At 42.0% G+C, this 17,753-nt stretch overlaps 1 protein-coding gene across 1 annotated transcript in view; it reads right to left on the bottom strand.

The window, feature by feature from the left end:
• DNAH6 (dynein axonemal heavy chain 6) overlaps positions 1 to 17,753 on the bottom strand; it is a 190,118-nt gene that overhangs the window by 111,405 nt on the left and 60,960 nt on the right. The window contains exons 35-40 of the mRNA XM_043514942.1: positions 15,460 to 15,582; positions 14,746 to 14,928; positions 13,950 to 14,093; positions 7,725 to 7,946; positions 5,120 to 5,267; positions 1,981 to 2,138 (exon numbers count right to left, since the gene is read on the bottom strand). Of these exons, the coding sequence (XP_043370877.1) occupies positions 1,981 to 2,138; positions 5,120 to 5,267; positions 7,725 to 7,946; positions 13,950 to 14,093; positions 14,746 to 14,928; positions 15,460 to 15,582 (978 nt within the window). The remainder of the gene's footprint in view (positions 1 to 1,980; positions 2,139 to 5,119; positions 5,268 to 7,724; positions 7,947 to 13,949; positions 14,094 to 14,745; positions 14,929 to 15,459; positions 15,583 to 17,753) is intronic.

Genomic DNA, 17,753 nt, shown 5'->3' with positions numbered 1-17,753 from the left:
AGTCAATCATCAAACTGTACACTTGACTTCAGTCTATATACTGGTCAAAAATGGCATAAAAGTCTTGGCTGATTTTTCTTAACAGTACAATCTTTGCTCTGAAATGCTTTGATAATCTGCACAAACACTGGGTTTCAAATGACAACTCAGTTACTAAACTAAGAGTAGAACTCTACAAGCGGGTAGCTGCACAGGTAGAGACAAACAAGAGATGAGGAGGGGAGAACAACAGAGATGCCTGATTAGTCACTTGAAGAATTATAAGGTTCTCCCTTTCTCAAAATGAATTTCAAACTTCACTCCTTCATTAGACATATAACATAGTTTTATGGTTAAGGTGGACAGCTGGAAATCAGGACTTCTACATTTTAATTCCAGCCTTGCCCTTAACTCACTGTGGAGCAAGAGGGAAATCACAACCTCTGAGTTCCTGTTTTCCTTGTCAAAAGTGGCAATAACAGTATTTATCAACAGATGTATTGTGAGGCTTAATTAATTCATTTCACTTGTAAAATGCTATGAGATCTTTGAATAAAATGCTCTACAGAAGAGTATAGTATATTATATTCCAAAACAGAAAAATAAATCATTAAACTTACAAAGTGAAAGCATTCAAAAGGCAGTTAAGATTAAGGTCGCCCATACAACTTGATCTCTGCTCCCGTAACACAGGAAAACATACAACATCAGGAGACTAACAAATAAGTGAGCTGTAGCTCACGAAAGCTTATACTCTAATAAATTTGTTAGTCTCTAAGGTGCCACGGGTATTCCTTTTCTTTTTGCGAACATCAGGAGAAAATCCTTGCAAACTAAATTTGCTGATAAGATTTGCCAAGCACTGTGCAAATCAAAACAGTTGTGCTTTGCACAGCTCTACTTATAACATGTTCCTATAGCCTATGATATGTACCCTTTGCACTGCTGAAGCATCAGTAAGGTGCTAAATACCTGCCCTGACAGCCAAGGATCCTCTGTGTCTTGGGGGGAATCCAGGAAGTGTAGAGCCAGTCTAGCCAGTTCTATACTACACACCATGTAGGGACATTCCAGGTATAGGAGGTATGGCCATAGAGCACTTCTATGGTGGACAGTCCCTTGAGGCAAAAGCCAATCAGAATACAGTACAGCAGCCCTGAGACTACTTCACTCTATACCTGAACCACAGCCATTATAGACAAGGCCCTAGAATCAGGAAGCTGCAGACTCCTTAGTACCTTCTCAGCTCAGCAATCTGCCTCTTCATCTTTTGAAAATAGTGTTTGAAACAAAAAGTTAAAATAACATCTGTTTTAATACTGCTTTTTGACAATCCCTTCTTCAGTTTATTTGGAGTTTAGGCATATCAAAAGACTTAGCCACAATTGCAAAAACAACCCTAGGTCCAACCGTCAACTTCTGGCAGCTGAGGAATGGAATTCTCTCTCATCAAATTCTTGGCTTGTGGCTGAAGGCAGAGGAACGTACGCTATTTTGCAAGGGAGGAAAGAAGAAAGACTTACTGGCTAATATCAGTGTCATTATTCAGAGAGAGGGACTAAATCCAGAAACTGACATCTACGCCAACACCTTCAAGGATTGTTAGAAGAAAATCTCAGACCCTCATTCCCTGGACTGATAGAAGCTTGAAAGCTACAGGGTCAGCATGTACTTCACACTGTTCTCATGTTATTGCCTAAAGGAGCAGCGATAACAGGCTTCAGAGGGAAATGTGTCCTCCTTGAACAGAAGGGGTGTCAAAGCTAAATGGGGCTAAAGGGTAGGCAGTGCAGAGGGATGAAAATGGAAGTGTTCTGGAGGATCTCACACACACACAAAGCTCACACAAAGCTTTGGAGTGTGAATACAAAGGTACATTTAAAAAAATCCAAGTGATGTTTAGAAGCAATGCAGAGTTAGAGCATATTAACCATACACAAAGAATACAATTAACTTTATTAAATTCACAGGATAGTTAGATAATCTAAAAGCTGGGATGACCTGTATTTCTTTCCAAAATAGTTTCTCTCTGTCATAGAATCCTCCAAAATCTTGGTACTGCCGAAGTAGCTCAATTGGAGGCTGAGAACCATACCGATCCAATTTAGGCATGTTTAGATCATCCACAAACATAACAACTCTTTTTTTTCCTGGTGCTCCTAAGAAATAAAAATATAAAAGGCAGACAAATCAGTGCTGGTAATTTCCATTTATGAAATAAAAATTCCAGGTACAAAAAATAAAGCCTTAGGCTATTTACACTGAGCCCTGGTCTACACTACAAATTTATGGCAGTGTAACTATGTCACTCACATCCCTGACTTAGTTATACTGATCTATGTGTATACTGACCTATGCATGGTGTTGACAGACAGGGCTATGTTGCTGGAAGGGCTTCTCCCCTCGACACAGCTACCGCCTCTCTCTGAGGTGGAATACCTTTGCCAATGAGAGAAGCTCTCCCATTGGCATAAGTTGAGTCTTCAGTAAGTACTATGGCAGCACAGCTGTAGCAGCCACAACTTCAAAGTGCCAACTCCACAGCTACTTTTAAAGCACTAGCTTGAGCCCCACCAGCCCAAGTCTGTCGATCTGGGCTGGGAGGCTTGCTCCAAAATGCTGAGAAGACATTATGGAGGTGCCTTAGCAGCTCCACAGTTAAGATTGCATTGAGTTTCCCACTTGAATTGTTTTGTGCAATTCTTAAACTGTGCACAGAAATCATTTTTAAACATGGTCTATTTCAAGAAGGAGAACACATTTTCATTTTTCTACGTACTTGTCACACTCTTTAAAGCCTTCTTTGTAGAACTTTGCAAGACATTAAATCACTCCTGTTGGTAATTTTTCCAGAGACCTTAATGATTTTTGGGGATCCCTAATGTAGCAATATCAAAAATACCAAATTTCGAACAGGACTTCAGCCTACAAAAAAGCCCAACACAGGGTAATTTATTGGGAAAACTCAAAACACAGTTATTGGGCTTCTTCATCACAAACCTGTTTAATATTTTGCCATGAAGACCAATGAAGCATTGCATCTCCATGGAGGATTTATTTTTCCACACATTGCCTCCACATCTCTCTGCCGTGTTTTCTCTGGTTCCAAGGCTTCATCCCTTGGTAGCTCCTCACCCTAGATGCCACTGTGCCATCCATGCCCTACACTGTCTTGAACTTGAAAACATTCCACACTGGAAGTCACAGGCTGACATACCAAACTAGATCCATTAGACCAGGTCTACAGTCTGGTGATCCACAGGAAACTGGCCAGACAGAGAATCTGCCTTTGTAGTGGAGCTACAAGCTCTGCTTTTGAGACAGCATTGGCTACATGACTCCCACCCTCCTTGTCTACTGCCACCATGTCTTAACCCATATTACACATAAATGAACATCATGGGGGTAGGGAAAGGGAGAGAACTACCAAGAAAGTTGCTTGAGAAGTAGAACCTGCAGCTCCACTAGGGAGCCAGCTCATCTCTCTGAAAAACCTTTTGCAGTTAGCTGGGGGGAATCTATCAGACAGACATTCCAACAGCCAAGGATTATCATTACAATTTAGTCACAGAGGTCATGGCAGTCTCAGATTCTGTGACTTTACTGGACCTCTCTGTCTTCTTTGGCTGTCAGGGATTGAAGCCAGGGCTGGAGGCAGCACTGTGCATCCCTGCCCTGCAACTGGGGCTCGAACCAGGACCCTGCAGCCCCTGCCCCGTGGCCTGGGCTGCAACAGGAGCCATGTGCCTCCCTCGCAGCTTCCCAGGGCCTTGCACAGTCCTCCCCACCGGCTGTGGCCATGGCTGCGCACCCGTCCTGCAGCTGTGGCCAGCTCCAGAGTGGGGGCTATGGCCCCCCCCACCCTGGGGCTGCGCCGCCCCTTCAAGCCTCAGTCCTGTGGCTTCCGCCAGGGGCTGCAGCAGGGGCCATGCGTCCCAGAACCATACACCCCCCTCCCCCCTGCTGCAGCTGGGGCTGCGCACCCCTGTCCTGCAGCTGAGGTCAGCTCCAGAGTGGGGGATGTGCACCTCCAATGGCTCTGCCCCACGCTGAGGCCGCTGGAACCAGGGCTGTGCCCCCTGCCATGGCAGGGGGATCAGCCTGTCAGTCTGTCCCCGTCTCTCCATGGGATTCCATTCCTCCCCTCTACCTAGCCCTGTCCCCTGGTTATTTTTAGTAAAGTCACACACAGATCATGGGCTCCATGAATTTTTGTTTATTGCAGGGAGGCTGGTGCTCCTAGTTGACTCCCCAGCCTCTTCTGCACACTCACCCCAACTTCTCTATCTAGACCTGTTCCATGGCTTCCAACATTCTGCCCAGCTCCCTAGTTCCCTGGCCTCCTTCCATCCCCTACTCCTCTAACTCTATTCTACACTGAAATAATTTTAATATTCATGTATTTTAGTTAAGTTTAAGAATCCACAATGTACACATCATATTTCCCATAATCACACTCAAACACACAACCTGATATCTGACCACATACTTTTTCGTGTTCATGTACAAATAATACATTGCAGAGTTGGCACTAAACATACGTATCTTAATTTATCTGCAGTCAGAGTTCAGGTTGTGCATTTGAGTATAATTACAAAGAAGGGGGTGTTTGCACTGTGGTGGTTACATCTTAAAACTGAAAGGGAATTTGCTGTGGAGTGGAAGAGGTGGAAGAGTCTATAATTGTGTTTAGTTATTGTGAATTGAGGTTGGAAAAGGTGTGAACTGAGGTGTGTGTGGATGTTGTTGATTTATTTTACTTTTAGTAATTGTGTTGTAAGAAATATACTTGAGCAAACTTAACTCAAGATAAGGATGTTTTTAGCGTGGAAAATGTAAATATATCATTCAAGAATCCCCTTGTAAATCATTGTATATGGCAATTTTTCACACTACTCAATATTATAATAGCTGTTAACAGATTTTAAAGCTTTTGTACTTCAATACTGCCCTCAAGTGTAAAACTGCAAGAACTACATCATTTAATAGAAATGAAGCTTCACTTCTTGTATTCCAATTTAACAATAAATTTTCCTGGAAGTTAGCCCTCAGAAATATTATACTTTGAACTAAAATACCAGACACAAATTTTTATACTACTGCAATTAAGATAAGCAAATAGATAATTAAAAATCATTACCTAAAATATTTCTTCTTTTCTTTTCTAATTTGGATTCGATAATCTCTTGTGTCCTAGCAGATGATGTCTGAGCAGAGAAGTTTAGGTAAACAGGAACATAGCCTGCTTCTTCTTGTATTCGGTTTAGCAATCCCCTTGCAACTACAGACTTTAATTACAAAAAAAATAAGTAATAACAACTGCATTATACAGAAAGTTGCACGCATGCACGCACACACATATACACTCTCTCTTTATGGTTCTATTATGCAATCACTTTGGTAAATTGCACAGTCCTACAACAAATAATATAATGAAATTAATCAAATGAGTAGAACAGTGGGCCAGATCTTACTTCCACTCTCAGCCTCTCCCTTGATGATCCTCTCTAGCTCCATAGGAGCAGAGTGAGTACTCCTGAAATCTGTCCTCCAGCTATAGGAGTACAGGAGCCATTGCTGTTTCCTGCACTGTTTCCTGGCTGTTGCTTAGGAACAAAGGAATCACCATACTAGATCAAACCAGGCTCCATCATCCATCTAGTTTAGTATCCCATCTCTGATGGTGGTCAGTACTAGCTGCTTCAGAGAAAGTATGTGCTGCAGTATGCAGTTACAGGATAACTTGCCTGTAGGTAAAGTTTCCCTCTAGTTTTTATTTTTATTAGTTTCCATTTTCCCTTCTTGTGGATCCTAACATCGTGTTTGCTTTTCTGACTGCTACTGCACACTGAGCAGAGCTCTTCATTGAGCTGTATGCAATGATGCCAAGGCCCCTAACCTAAACTGTTTGTTAATTTAGAAGCCCACAAGGTAGTTCAAATTATTCCCTCCACTGAGCACTACTTTGCATTTGTCAACACTGAATTTCATTTGCCAACATGTGGCCTATTCACTGAGCTGGGTCAGGTCCCATGAAGTTCCTTAGTTTTCTCTAGTTCTGACTAGTCTAAATAATTCTGCTTCATCTGCAAAGTTGGACACCTAACTTTTCACCAGGTATTAAACAACATAGGACCTAATATGGAACCCTGAAGCATCCTGATGTTAACCCTTTACTATAACAAAAATTGCCCATTTATTTCCACTCTTTGGTTTCTGTCTCTTAGCAAGTTTCTGATACATGACAATACTTTGACTCTTAAACCTTATTTTCTTTAGCAACTTCTTTTGTGGGACTTACTTTGTCAAAGACCAAATAAATTATGTCAATTAGTTCTCCTTTATCCACTGTTTTTTGGCACTTTTGAAGAATTCTAGCAGATCAGTGAGGCTCAATTTTCCTTTGCAGAAGCCTTGCTGATTAGATACTATCATATTATGATTTCCTAAATGTCATAATTCTGTTTGTAATTGTTGTTTTAAATAATGTACCAGATATAAAAGTAAAGGTTACTGGTCTGCAGTTCCTTGGATCATCCCAAGCACCTTTTAAAGAATATAGATACAACATTCGCTACCCTCCAATCATCCAGCACAGCAGCAGATTTTAATAGGACATTTCATATTTTAGCTAGCTGCTCAGCCAGTTTTTTCTTAAATTCCTTCAGAACTCTTGGCTTAAAACCCCTTGGACCAGGTGACTTTTTGCTTTTTAAATTTATCTGTTTGTTCCAGCCCCTTTTCTTTAGATGTCTTAATCTTTATTAGCGCATTGTCAGTGTTACCGGAAAAGAGTAGTTCTGGGCTTGGTATCTCCCCAACATCTTCTGTGGTGAACACCGATAGTAAAGCAATCGTTTAGCTTCTGCATCTTAGGAATCCACCCACCAACCAGCTGCCCAACCACCTCTCCTTTCCCCCTCCCTCAGAAATCCCCAAACCTGTATCCCAGTTGCCCCTTTCCCTCAGAAGTTCCCCTGCCCACATCCCAAATGCACTCCCCTAACAGCCCTGTTTTAATTAATACTAAATGTAATTCCTTTGATTGGCTGAGTGAAGGTAGGCCCTTCACTCAACTTGGTGCCCTTTCTCTGTCTCTCTGTAATGCCACAACTTTTGAAAACCACATCAGATCAATTTTAAAACTTCAGGGAATATTCTAGGCATCAACAGGCAAGACCCTATTGATTTTGGTGAAAAGCCTGATTTCCACTAAAATCACCATTTGGCCCATCAGGATATAGGGCTCAGGCAGTGACCTCAGAGAGGCCTGTAGAATGGGAGCAGAGTCACTCTGGACAGGGATGCAGGTAGTGATCTTACAGAGGCCTGTGGGAAAGGAGCAGTGTCACTCTGGATACAGGGGTGAGGCAGTGACTTCAAAGATTAGGGTGAGAGTCAGGACAGATTCCTCTCCCCACCCTCACCACCCAGCCGGACCTCTTTCTCCAACCCGGCCTCTTGCACCCCACCCCCACTCTGGTCAGACCCCTATTGATTTGGAAGATAATCTGACAACCTGAAAACTGGAAAAGTTTGATTTAAGTGGACATCAAAATTTTCCAATTTTCATCCAAATCAGTGGTCTCTGACCAGAGTTGGGGGTGGGGGGAGGGAGTTGAGGTATCCAGCTGTAGTGGGGGTGAGGGTCTGGCAGGGTGTACAGGTCAGCCTACATAAGCAACCAAGTGTGTGACCCTCCAGTGTTAATCAAGTGACCCTATTGCTATCCAAAGGATTCTTACCTTGCCGACCCCAGTAATTCCTGTGAGCAATACGGAATGTCTGACGGCTAACAACTTTTCCATTAGGTAGCCATAACGCACAGTGTCTGTGGTTGGAACAAGCATTTCAAAAAATGGCACTTGACTGCTGTACTTGAAAGTAGGTATAATCCTCTCCCAGAGTTCCAGTCGTCTACTATCAAAATCCATGTAAACACTCCACAGATCTCCAGAGGTTGGAAGCTAGAAGGACAAAATAATCCTAAACAGTATTTCATAATAATAATAAAAATATTATATCTTAAAATTCAAATGCCTTTACTTCTCTGCATTCTCCAGTGACATGTAGTAAACCGGTAACTGAATTTCCATCTTTTCCATGCCGTTCTCTATTCCGTTATTGCCAGACTGATTGCAGAATCTTATATTTACATATTTTAGTGATATTTTATCATGAATAGCATGCAGGCACCATTCCCATCTGGTTCCATACAAAAATGGCACCAAACTGAAGAGTATTTGATTGATCAAATGACTAAGTATTAAAGGTTTCAGAGTAGCAGCCATGTTAGTCTGTATCCGCAAAAAGAAAAGGAGGACTTGTGGCACCTTAGAGACTAACAAATTTATTTAAGCATAAGCTTTCGTGAGCTACAGCTCACTTCATCGGATGCATACGGTGGAAAATACAGTGGGGAGATTTATATACACAGAGAACATGAAACAATGCGTGTTACCATACACACTGTAATGATAGTGATCAGGTAAGGTGAGCTATTACCAGCAGGAAAGTGAGGGGGGAAAAAACCTTTTCTGGTGATAATCAAGGTGGGCCGTTTCCAGCAGTTGACAAGAACGTCTGAGGAACAACGGGGGTGGGGGGGGCAGGAAATAAACATGGGGAAAAAGTTTTACTTTATGTAATGACCCATCCACTCCCAGTCTTTATTCAAGCCTAAGTTAATTGTATCCAGTTTGCAAATTAATTCCAATTCAGCAGTCTCTCGTTGGAGTCTGTTTTTGAAGTTTTTTTGTTGAAGAATTGCAACTTTTAGGTCTGTAATCGAGTGACCAAAGAGATTGAAGTGTTCGCCAACTGGTTTTTGAATGTTATAATTCTGGACGTCTGATTTGTGTCCATATATTCTTTTACGTAGAGACTGTCCAGTTTGGCCAATGTACATGGCAGAGGGGCATTGCTGGCACATGATGGCATATATCACATTGGTAGATGCGCAAGTGAACGAGCCTCTGATAGTGTGGCTGATTAGGCCCTATTATGGTGTCCCCTGAATAGATATGTGGACACAGTTGACAACGGGCTTTGTTGCAAGGATAGGTTCCTGGGTTAGTGGTTCTGTTGTGTGGTGTGTGTGCTGGTGAGTATTTGCTTCAGGTTGGGGGGCTATCTGTAAGCAAGGACTGGCCTGTCTCCCAAGGTCTGTGAGAGTGATGGGTCGTCCTTCAGGATAGGTGGTAGATTCTTGATGATGCGTTGGAGAAGTTTTAGTTGGGGGCTGAAGGTGTTGGCTAGTGGTGTTCTGTTATTTTCTTTGTTGGGCCTGTCCTGTAGTAGGTAACTTCTGGGTACTCTTCTGGCTCTGTCAATCTATTTCTTCACTTCAGCAGATGTGTATTGTAGTTGTTAGAATGCTTGATATAGATCTTGTAGCTGTTTGTCTCTATCTGAGGGGTTGGAGCAAATGTGATTGTATCGTAGAGCTTGGCTGTAAACAATGGATCATGTGGTGTGGTCTGGATGAAAACTGGAGGCATGTAGGTAGGCATAGCGGTCAGTAGGTTTCCAGTATAGGGTGGTGTTTATGTGACCATCGCTTATTAGCACTGTAGTGTCCAGGAAGTGGATCTTTTGTGTGGACTGGTCCAGGCTGAGGTTGATGGTGGGATGGAAATTGTTGAAATCATGGTGGAATTCCTCAAGGGCTTCTTTTCCATGGGTTCAGATGATGAAGATGTCATCAATGTAGCATAGAATAGGGGCATTAGGGGACAAGAGCTGAGGAAGCGTTGTTCTAAGTCAGCCATAAAAATGTTGGCATACTGTGGGGTCATGCGGGTATCCATAGCAGTGCACTGATTTGAAGGTATACATTGTCCCCAACTGTGAAATAGTTATGGGTGAGGACAAAGTCACAAAATTCAGCCACCAGGTTTGCCGTGACATTATTGGGGATACTGTTCCTGACGGCTTGTAGTCCATCTTTGTGTGGAATGTTGGTGTAGAGGGCTTCTACATCCATAGTGGCTAGGATGGTGTTTTTAGGAAGATCACCAATGGACTGTAGTTTCCTCAGGAAGTCAGTGGTGTCTCGAAGATAGCTGGGAGTGCTGGTAGCATAGTGCCTGAGGAGGGAGTCTACATAGCCAGACAATCCTGCTGTCAGGATGCCAATGTCTGAGATTATGGGGCGTCCAGGATTTCCAGGTTTATGGATCTTGGGTAGCAGATAGAATACCTCTGTTCAGGGTTCTAGGGGTGTGTCTGTGTGCATTTGTTCTTGTGCTTTTTCAGGGAGTTTTGCATAAAAAAACACCCAACCTTCCACACAAACTTCCTCATGGCTGGACTTTACAAAAACTAGACAAGCCATTTACAACACACACTTTGCTTCGCTACAAAAGAAAAAGGACATTAAACTATCTAAACTACTACATGCCACAAGGATCCACAAAGCCCGTTGTCAACTGTGTCCACATATCTATTCAGGGGACACCATCATAGGGCCTAATCACATCAGCCACACTATCAGAGGCTTATTCACCTGCGCATCTACCAATGTGATATATGCCATCATGTGCCAGTAATGCTCCTCTGCCATGTACATTGGCCAAACTGGACAGTCTCTACGTAAAAGAATATATGGACACAAATCAGACGTCCAGAATTATAACATTCAAAAACCAGTTGGCGAACACTTCAATCTCTTTGGTCACTCGATTACAGACCTAAAAGTTGCAATTCTTCAACAAAAAAACTTCAAAAACAGACTCCAACGAGAGACTGCTGAATTGGAATTAATTTGCAAACTGGATACAATTAACTGAGGCTTGAATAAAGACTGGGAGTGGATGGGTCATTACACAAAGTAAAACTATTTCCCCATTTTTATTCCACCACTCCCACCTCCCCCCCCCCCGCTGTTCCTCAGACATTCTTGTCAACTGCTGGAAACGGCCCACCTTGATTATCACCAGAAAAGGTTTCCCCCCCCCTCTCCTGCTGGTAATAGCTCAACTTACCTGATCACTGTCATTACAGTGTGTATGGTAACACCCATTGTTTCATGTTCTCGGCGTATATAAATCTCCCCACTGTATTTTCCACTGTATGCATCCGATGAAGTGAGCTGTAGCTCACAAAAGCTTATGCTCAAATAAATTTTTTAGTCTCTAAGGTGCCACAAGTCCTCCTTTTCTTTTTTCTAAGTATTAAAGGCAGCCTTGCTTGCTGGATCGCTGGCATTGAGGACTGCCCCACCTTTGTGAAGATATCTGTGGAGGAGTGTCAGCTGATGGGGGTGCTGCAGAGAGGCCAGCAAACCACCAACACTCTGAACCCCTTCCTTCAGCAGAGTAAAGCTCCATGAACTGGTATCAATCTGGCAAAGCTCCTCTTCTGTGGCTCCTGAGAAGATCTCCTTACAGCTGAAGCACCATCTCACTATCTGCTTGGCCTGCTTCCCCAGCTCCACCATTTGGGGTAGAGTTGAAATACAGGCAAGGAGCCAGCCCAGTAGGCCTATTCCCAGAAAAATCCTGAGTTTTGTTTGTTTTCAAATGTCCTCCATGGACAGAATGAGAAGGGAACTGCTCAATAATGACCCCAAAGTGGCTTCGAAATTATTTGGAAAGGGATTGCTTGGGGGATGGCCAAACCCTGGAGACTTCATGGAGAAGTCTATAGGCATGTCAACATAGAGACATTCAGAAAAGTTAAGGCAAATCGACTAAAGCTGTGGAGTCAATGCATATAAGTTAAAACATGTTAACCTCTCTTCCTGTATGGTTGCTCTCTTTCAGAAGCAAAATGGCCTTAGTTGGGAGAATTAAGTTAGAGTAAACTAAACCACTTTACTCCTGAATAAGAGCCTCCATCTGGAGGTTAACACACTTGAATTTATGCACATTCACTTCACATCTTTAGTTGATTCGCCTTAACTTTCCTTAATATCCCCAGACAGACAAGCCCTAAATTGCTTCCTGCATATCCTGGAGAAGAGGTACAACCCCAAGTGTCTTGTATTAGGGGAGAGATCAGGATCCAGAAAAATACACTGTATATCATGGATGTCACCACTGCTAGGGTGGAAGGGGGAAGCTGTCTAACAAAACAGAAATAAGAAAAATGAAGCTGCAGGAGGAATTTAGGACATGATTAATGATTCTCCATAGCCATGCATCTTGGGCTCCATTCACAAAAGAACTTAGGCACCTAGCTGCCACTTTAAGTGACTAAATGCCAGAATCAGGCCCGAGTGGGATTCACAAAGCCCTTGCTCAGCTGCCCCTGAACCCTCCAGAACCTAAATTTTTGCAGTAAAAGTTCCCTAGGCACCTATGTTTCTGTTCCTGTGGTCACCCCATCTCAAAAAAGATATACTGGAATTGGAAAAGGTTCAGAAAAGGGCAACAAAAATTATTAGGGGTATGGAACAGCTTCTGTATGAGGAGATATTAATAAGATTTGGACTTTTCAGCTTGGAAAAGAGATGACCAAGGGGGGATATGATAGAGGTCTATAAAATCATGACTGGTGTGGAGAAAGTAAATAAGGAAGTGTTATTTACTTCTTCTCAAAACACAAGAACTAGGGGTCATCAAATGAAATTAATAGGTAGCAAGTTTAAAAAAAACAAAAGGAAGTATTTCTTCACACAACACACAGTCAACCGGAGGAACTCTTTGCCAGAGGATGTTGTGAAGGCCAAGAGTATAAGAGAGTTCAAAAAAGAACTAGATAAGTTCATGGAAGATAGGTCCATCAATGGCTATTAGCCAGGATGGGCAGGGATGGTGTCCCTACCCTGTTTGTCAGAAGCTGGGAATGGGCGACAGGGGATGGATCACTTTAGGATAACCTGTTCTGTTCATTCCCTCTGTTCGATGACACGATACTGGGCTCAATGAACCATTGGTCTGACCCAGTGTGGCCGTTCTTATGAGCATACGCACTGCAACCCCATGCCAGGCATCCAGACACCTAAGTCCCCAGAGCAAGAAACAGGGCAAGATTGGTGTTCCTCTGCCTAATTTGCCTGCATGGCCCAATCCAGTAAGTGTGCTCAGACTTTACCTACCAGATCAGGCTCCTATCAGGAAGCATACACAAGGCGGGGGGTGGGAGTGGGAAGGAGGATGACCTCCCATATAACCCTTAGCCCAGAGGTTAGGTACTCATCTGGAATGTGTGACCCCCATTCTGCCTGAAGGGAGAAGGGATTTGAATGGGGCTCTGCCAACTTTCAGGTGAGTACCCTATTGGATTCTCTGAGATGGGGCTCCCTCAGTCTCTCTTGTTCAAGCTGCTCCACTGTGGAAAAACAATGAAAGAATCCTCCCCCTCCTTTTCTCCCTCACCACCAGCTTCTTGCAAAAACCACAGAGACCCTCACGCCAAGAGAGTTGGTAGCCAAGAATCCCCAACAGTGAGGCACCTCCCTGCAACATGGACATAAGCACCTATCTCCGAGAAAGTGGCGGGGTTTAGCACACACATCTCAGCTTGGCCTCTTCCATTGGCTGGTTTAGGCAAAGAGCCACCTAGCTTGCTGGCTTCAGTGAATCCCGTGGAGAGGCACCTCTCTCTTCCCATTCATTGTATAGGGAGCCTAGGTGCCGAACTCAGGCTTTGTGAATCCCAGTTACCAGGGTGACACCCAACATCACCACGCCTACATTTCTTTGTCAATCTAGCCCCTCCTGTCATGATTTACACCTGTATAGTGTGAGTGCAAAGCAGGTGTGAAATGCTACCTTTCTAATTTGGTAGCACTTTGTCCTCACTTTGCATCAGTGTAAATGACTACACAAAGTACAAAGCAATGAAGAATCAGGACCTGGGTCTTTAAAAAAAAAGTACCACAGCATCTTTAATGACCACAAATGGTTAGAACTTAGGTTTAAGAAGGAAAGATCCTTTCTACTACCTCTGCTTGTTACATTATCCCCCTACCTCCCTATGTATAGAAGCTACTATAAATGCCGTGAGTCAACTTGTTTCTTTACCTTGGCTTCAGGATTGTCCTCAAACTGTTGTCTCACAAATGTATCAAAAACATCCCAGTAGTTTTCCATTAAATTTCCACCCAGTGACCATAAATAGCAGAAAACAAAAGTCTGGCAGACTATGGTTTTTAATTTTGATTGGTCCTATAAAGAAGAAAGATAGTTCATAGATTTTGTAAATTACTTTTAATTACATCAGTGTCTTTAAAAAAGCCCTGCTGTCATGAAAGCTGAATTAGTATTCAGTAATAACAATACTCATGGAGAGTAAGCTCTGCATGTTCTCAATCCAAGGGCCCACAGAGTTTAAAAATGAAAAATGTTCAATTTATGAGCTCACCTGGTCATTCTGAATAATACACTTCACAAGTCTACAAACTGAGCTCCATGCAGCTGAGGTAGGAGACCAGCAGGCATGGGGAAGGGGATACAGGGGGCTAGGGCCACAGAGAGGGAGGTATTTTGATAGTATTTTATTTTAAAATGTACTTTTAAATGCAAATTCCAATTTACTCAAGTTAAAACTAGTTTTCAACATTGGTCTAAAAGCTAACGTCCCACTAAACAGAAAGGTACCAGTTCCCGTCTAAACAAAGAAACTATCATTTCTGAGTATCAGTCAGTACAGATCATTAATAGATTTCATGATTTCAAATCAAACAACACAAGCTACAAAACAAAAGTTATTTAACATAAAATGTGATTATTCCACATTTAAATTTTATATCAGAATTGTAAGTAAGTGTTATCTGCATATCTTGAATGTATTATATTCAAGTATGTTAAATACTTATACCATTTTAAGATCAGGGCCTCCTTTTCCAAACAGCAAAGACTCCAGTAAACAACAAAGCGTAGTAACTTTACTGATGTCCACTTGTGGAATAGCTTGTGAGCATTTTTTATTGACAAACTTTAGACCATCATCAACATAGCGACAAAACAGATCAAACAAATGCTGTTTTGCTTCCTCATTTAACTAAAATGAAAACAATATTTTTATGAATCAATTTTCAAAAAATTGTTTTAAACAAAGCACACATCATAATAACAAGCTGTACAGCATCCTTGACATCCAGAATATACTGATACATTTTGTATACATGCACACTCAACACATTTTTATATATTATAGATATACAAATGAAGGATTATGCTGACAGGCGTGTTCCTGCAACCCTGACTCATGTGAGTAATCCTTCTTCTCATGATTTATTCCACTGAAGACAAATAATGAACTGGAATGTTTCATGAAGTGGAAAAACACTTAGATGCATGTTCTGCATATTTTTATATATTTTGTACATTTAGATTCCTACTTTATTACAGTTAATTATAATTATTGGTTTATTAAAATGTTCCTCTTAATAATTTTATTTAATTAATTAAAATAAATAAATAAAAGTGTAAATCCTTGATATTTATTAAATATCTATTGCTAACAAGTTCTTTCAGGGGGAGATTTGGAAGTGTTACATCAGTACATAAAACTAACTTTTCTGACACCTACTTTATTTGCAAGACCTGCCATCCAAGTCTGTACATATGGGATCCACTTCAGCTCCTCGGGGTCAATGTATACCATTCCACATCGGCTAACTGTTGCAGGCGAGGCAACCCTCAGATCTTGTACCTGAAGTATATGGATATTGCATGTAAAACATTATACTGTATATTTCAAATGCATGTAACAGAGAAGGTATATTTCCAATTCCCTTCACCCTGAGTTAACTTGTGGACAGGCATTCAAGTACAAACTGCAATCTACCACCTTATTGTGTGGTCATTTTTATTCCCCATTAGCTTCTTGATCTCCACCCTCCATATGCAATTTCCTCATTCCGATCAGAAGACAAAAATGCATAACTGGTAAAGGAATTTCTCTTTTTTGGCATACTGATTCATCACTATCCACCAGAGAGTAAATTATGATCATATTCACATAGGGAACAGCTTTATTTACCAGTTACACCAAAAACCAGATTAGTTAAGCATCAATAAATAGGTCTGCTAGTGAAGTGGTTTGGAAACCATGGAAAAACTGTGTCAACAATTTAATATAGCAACTAAATCAGGTTTTTGACATGACAAATCATGAGAGTGCTCATAACTGCCTTTCAATTTATTCTTTACACAAGAGAGTTTTTCTAGAACAGTTAGAAACGTGAACACCTCACAAATCCTTGGCCACTCTGGAGAGAAAGCTAATGCACAATTTCTTGAGTATGTGCAGGTCACTCTTGGCTTGGAGAATTCACTGTTTCCAGAACTTTAGCGGATGTTATTTCTATTTAATCATAGCTGTAAGAGTTCTTGAACACTTTGATGCTAGGCTCCCAATGCAATACTCATAATTAATAATATGTATTATTTTCCCAGTTACATCAGCCAGATAATCATGTCAGTGATCATATTCAACAACCAGAATGCATGCACTTTCAACAGTAATGAGGCTTTTCAATTTGATTAACTTTGGTTAGTTGTTTTCATGGCTGTCTGAATAGCTGCAGCAGCATACTTATCATCCAACTAAATACTGATTCCAATGGAGTACAGTAGGGATTAATTTGGCCTAAAATATCTAGACTGGCTAAATGATATCTAAGTGGGATGTAAGAACCAGAGGGTTTAAACATAAAGGAGGGAAAAGAATTGCTTAGAGTGGCAGGTAATGAGGCGAAACTTAATCCTGACTGGATATCAGAAGAAAATTTCAAACAGTGAAATCTGCTAGGAATCTTTCTAGCTCTCTTTTTTATGATCTATGAATGATATTATAATCTCAGAAAGGCAGCTCAGTTTCTGGGTAAAAATAAGATTGTGTGATCAGGTGAGCAAGAGAGATACAATGAGATAACAAGAGTTACTCAAGTCTAATATTAGCTTCTAGGTAACTACCTGATGGCAAAGACTCCTTGGCTTTGACTCTAAATTGCTAACATGTGAAAGAGAAGTCATTCTGGAGAAATCCCCATTCTCATCCTCCATACAGAGAAAAGTAGAGAAAGGCCAGGAAAAAAATTACAAACAAACAGATATGGCTAGACTGTCGGGGTCAATAGGTAGTGATCAACGGCTCCATGTCTAGTTGGCAGCCAGTATCAAGCGGAGTGCCCAGAAGTCAGTCCTGGGGCTGGTTTTGTTCAACATCTTCATTAATGATCTGGATCATGGGATGGATTGCACCCTCAGCAAGTTCACGGATGACACTAAGCTGGGTGGAGAGGTAGATATGCTGGAGGGTAGGGATAGGGTTCAGAGTGACCTAGACAAATTGGAGGACTGGACCAAAAGAAATCTGATGAGGTTCAACAAGGATAAGTGCAGAGTCCTGCACTTAGGAAGGAAGAATCCCATGCACTGCTATAGGCTAGGAACCGACTGGCTAAGCAGCAGTTCTGCAGAAAAGGACCTGGGGATTACAGTGGATGAGAAGCTGGATCTGAGTCAGCAGTGTGCCCTTGTTGCTAAGAAAGCTAATGGCATATTGGGCTGCATTAGTAGGAGCATTGCCAGCAGATCGAGGGAAATGATTATTCCCCTCTATTCGGCACTGGTGAGGCCACATCTGGAGTATTGCATCCAATTTTGGGGGCCCCCACTACAAAAAGGATGTGGACAAATTGGAGAGAGAGTCCAGCAGAGGGCAACGAAAACAATTAGGGGCTGGGGCACATGACTTATTGGTAGAGGCTGAGGGAACTGGGCTTGTTTAGTCTGCAGAAGAGAAGAGTGAGGGGGGATTTGATAGCACCCTTCAATTACCTGAAGGGGGGTTCCAAAGAGGATGGAGCTAGGCTGTTC

The sequence above is a fragment of the Dermochelys coriacea genome, chromosome 5 (genome assembly GCF_009764565.3).
Source record: "Dermochelys coriacea isolate rDerCor1 chromosome 5, rDerCor1.pri.v4, whole genome shotgun sequence".
Taxonomy (NCBI): domain Eukaryota; kingdom Metazoa; phylum Chordata; order Testudines; family Dermochelyidae; genus Dermochelys; species Dermochelys coriacea.
This window is presented reverse-complemented; position numbering and strand designations above follow the sequence as displayed.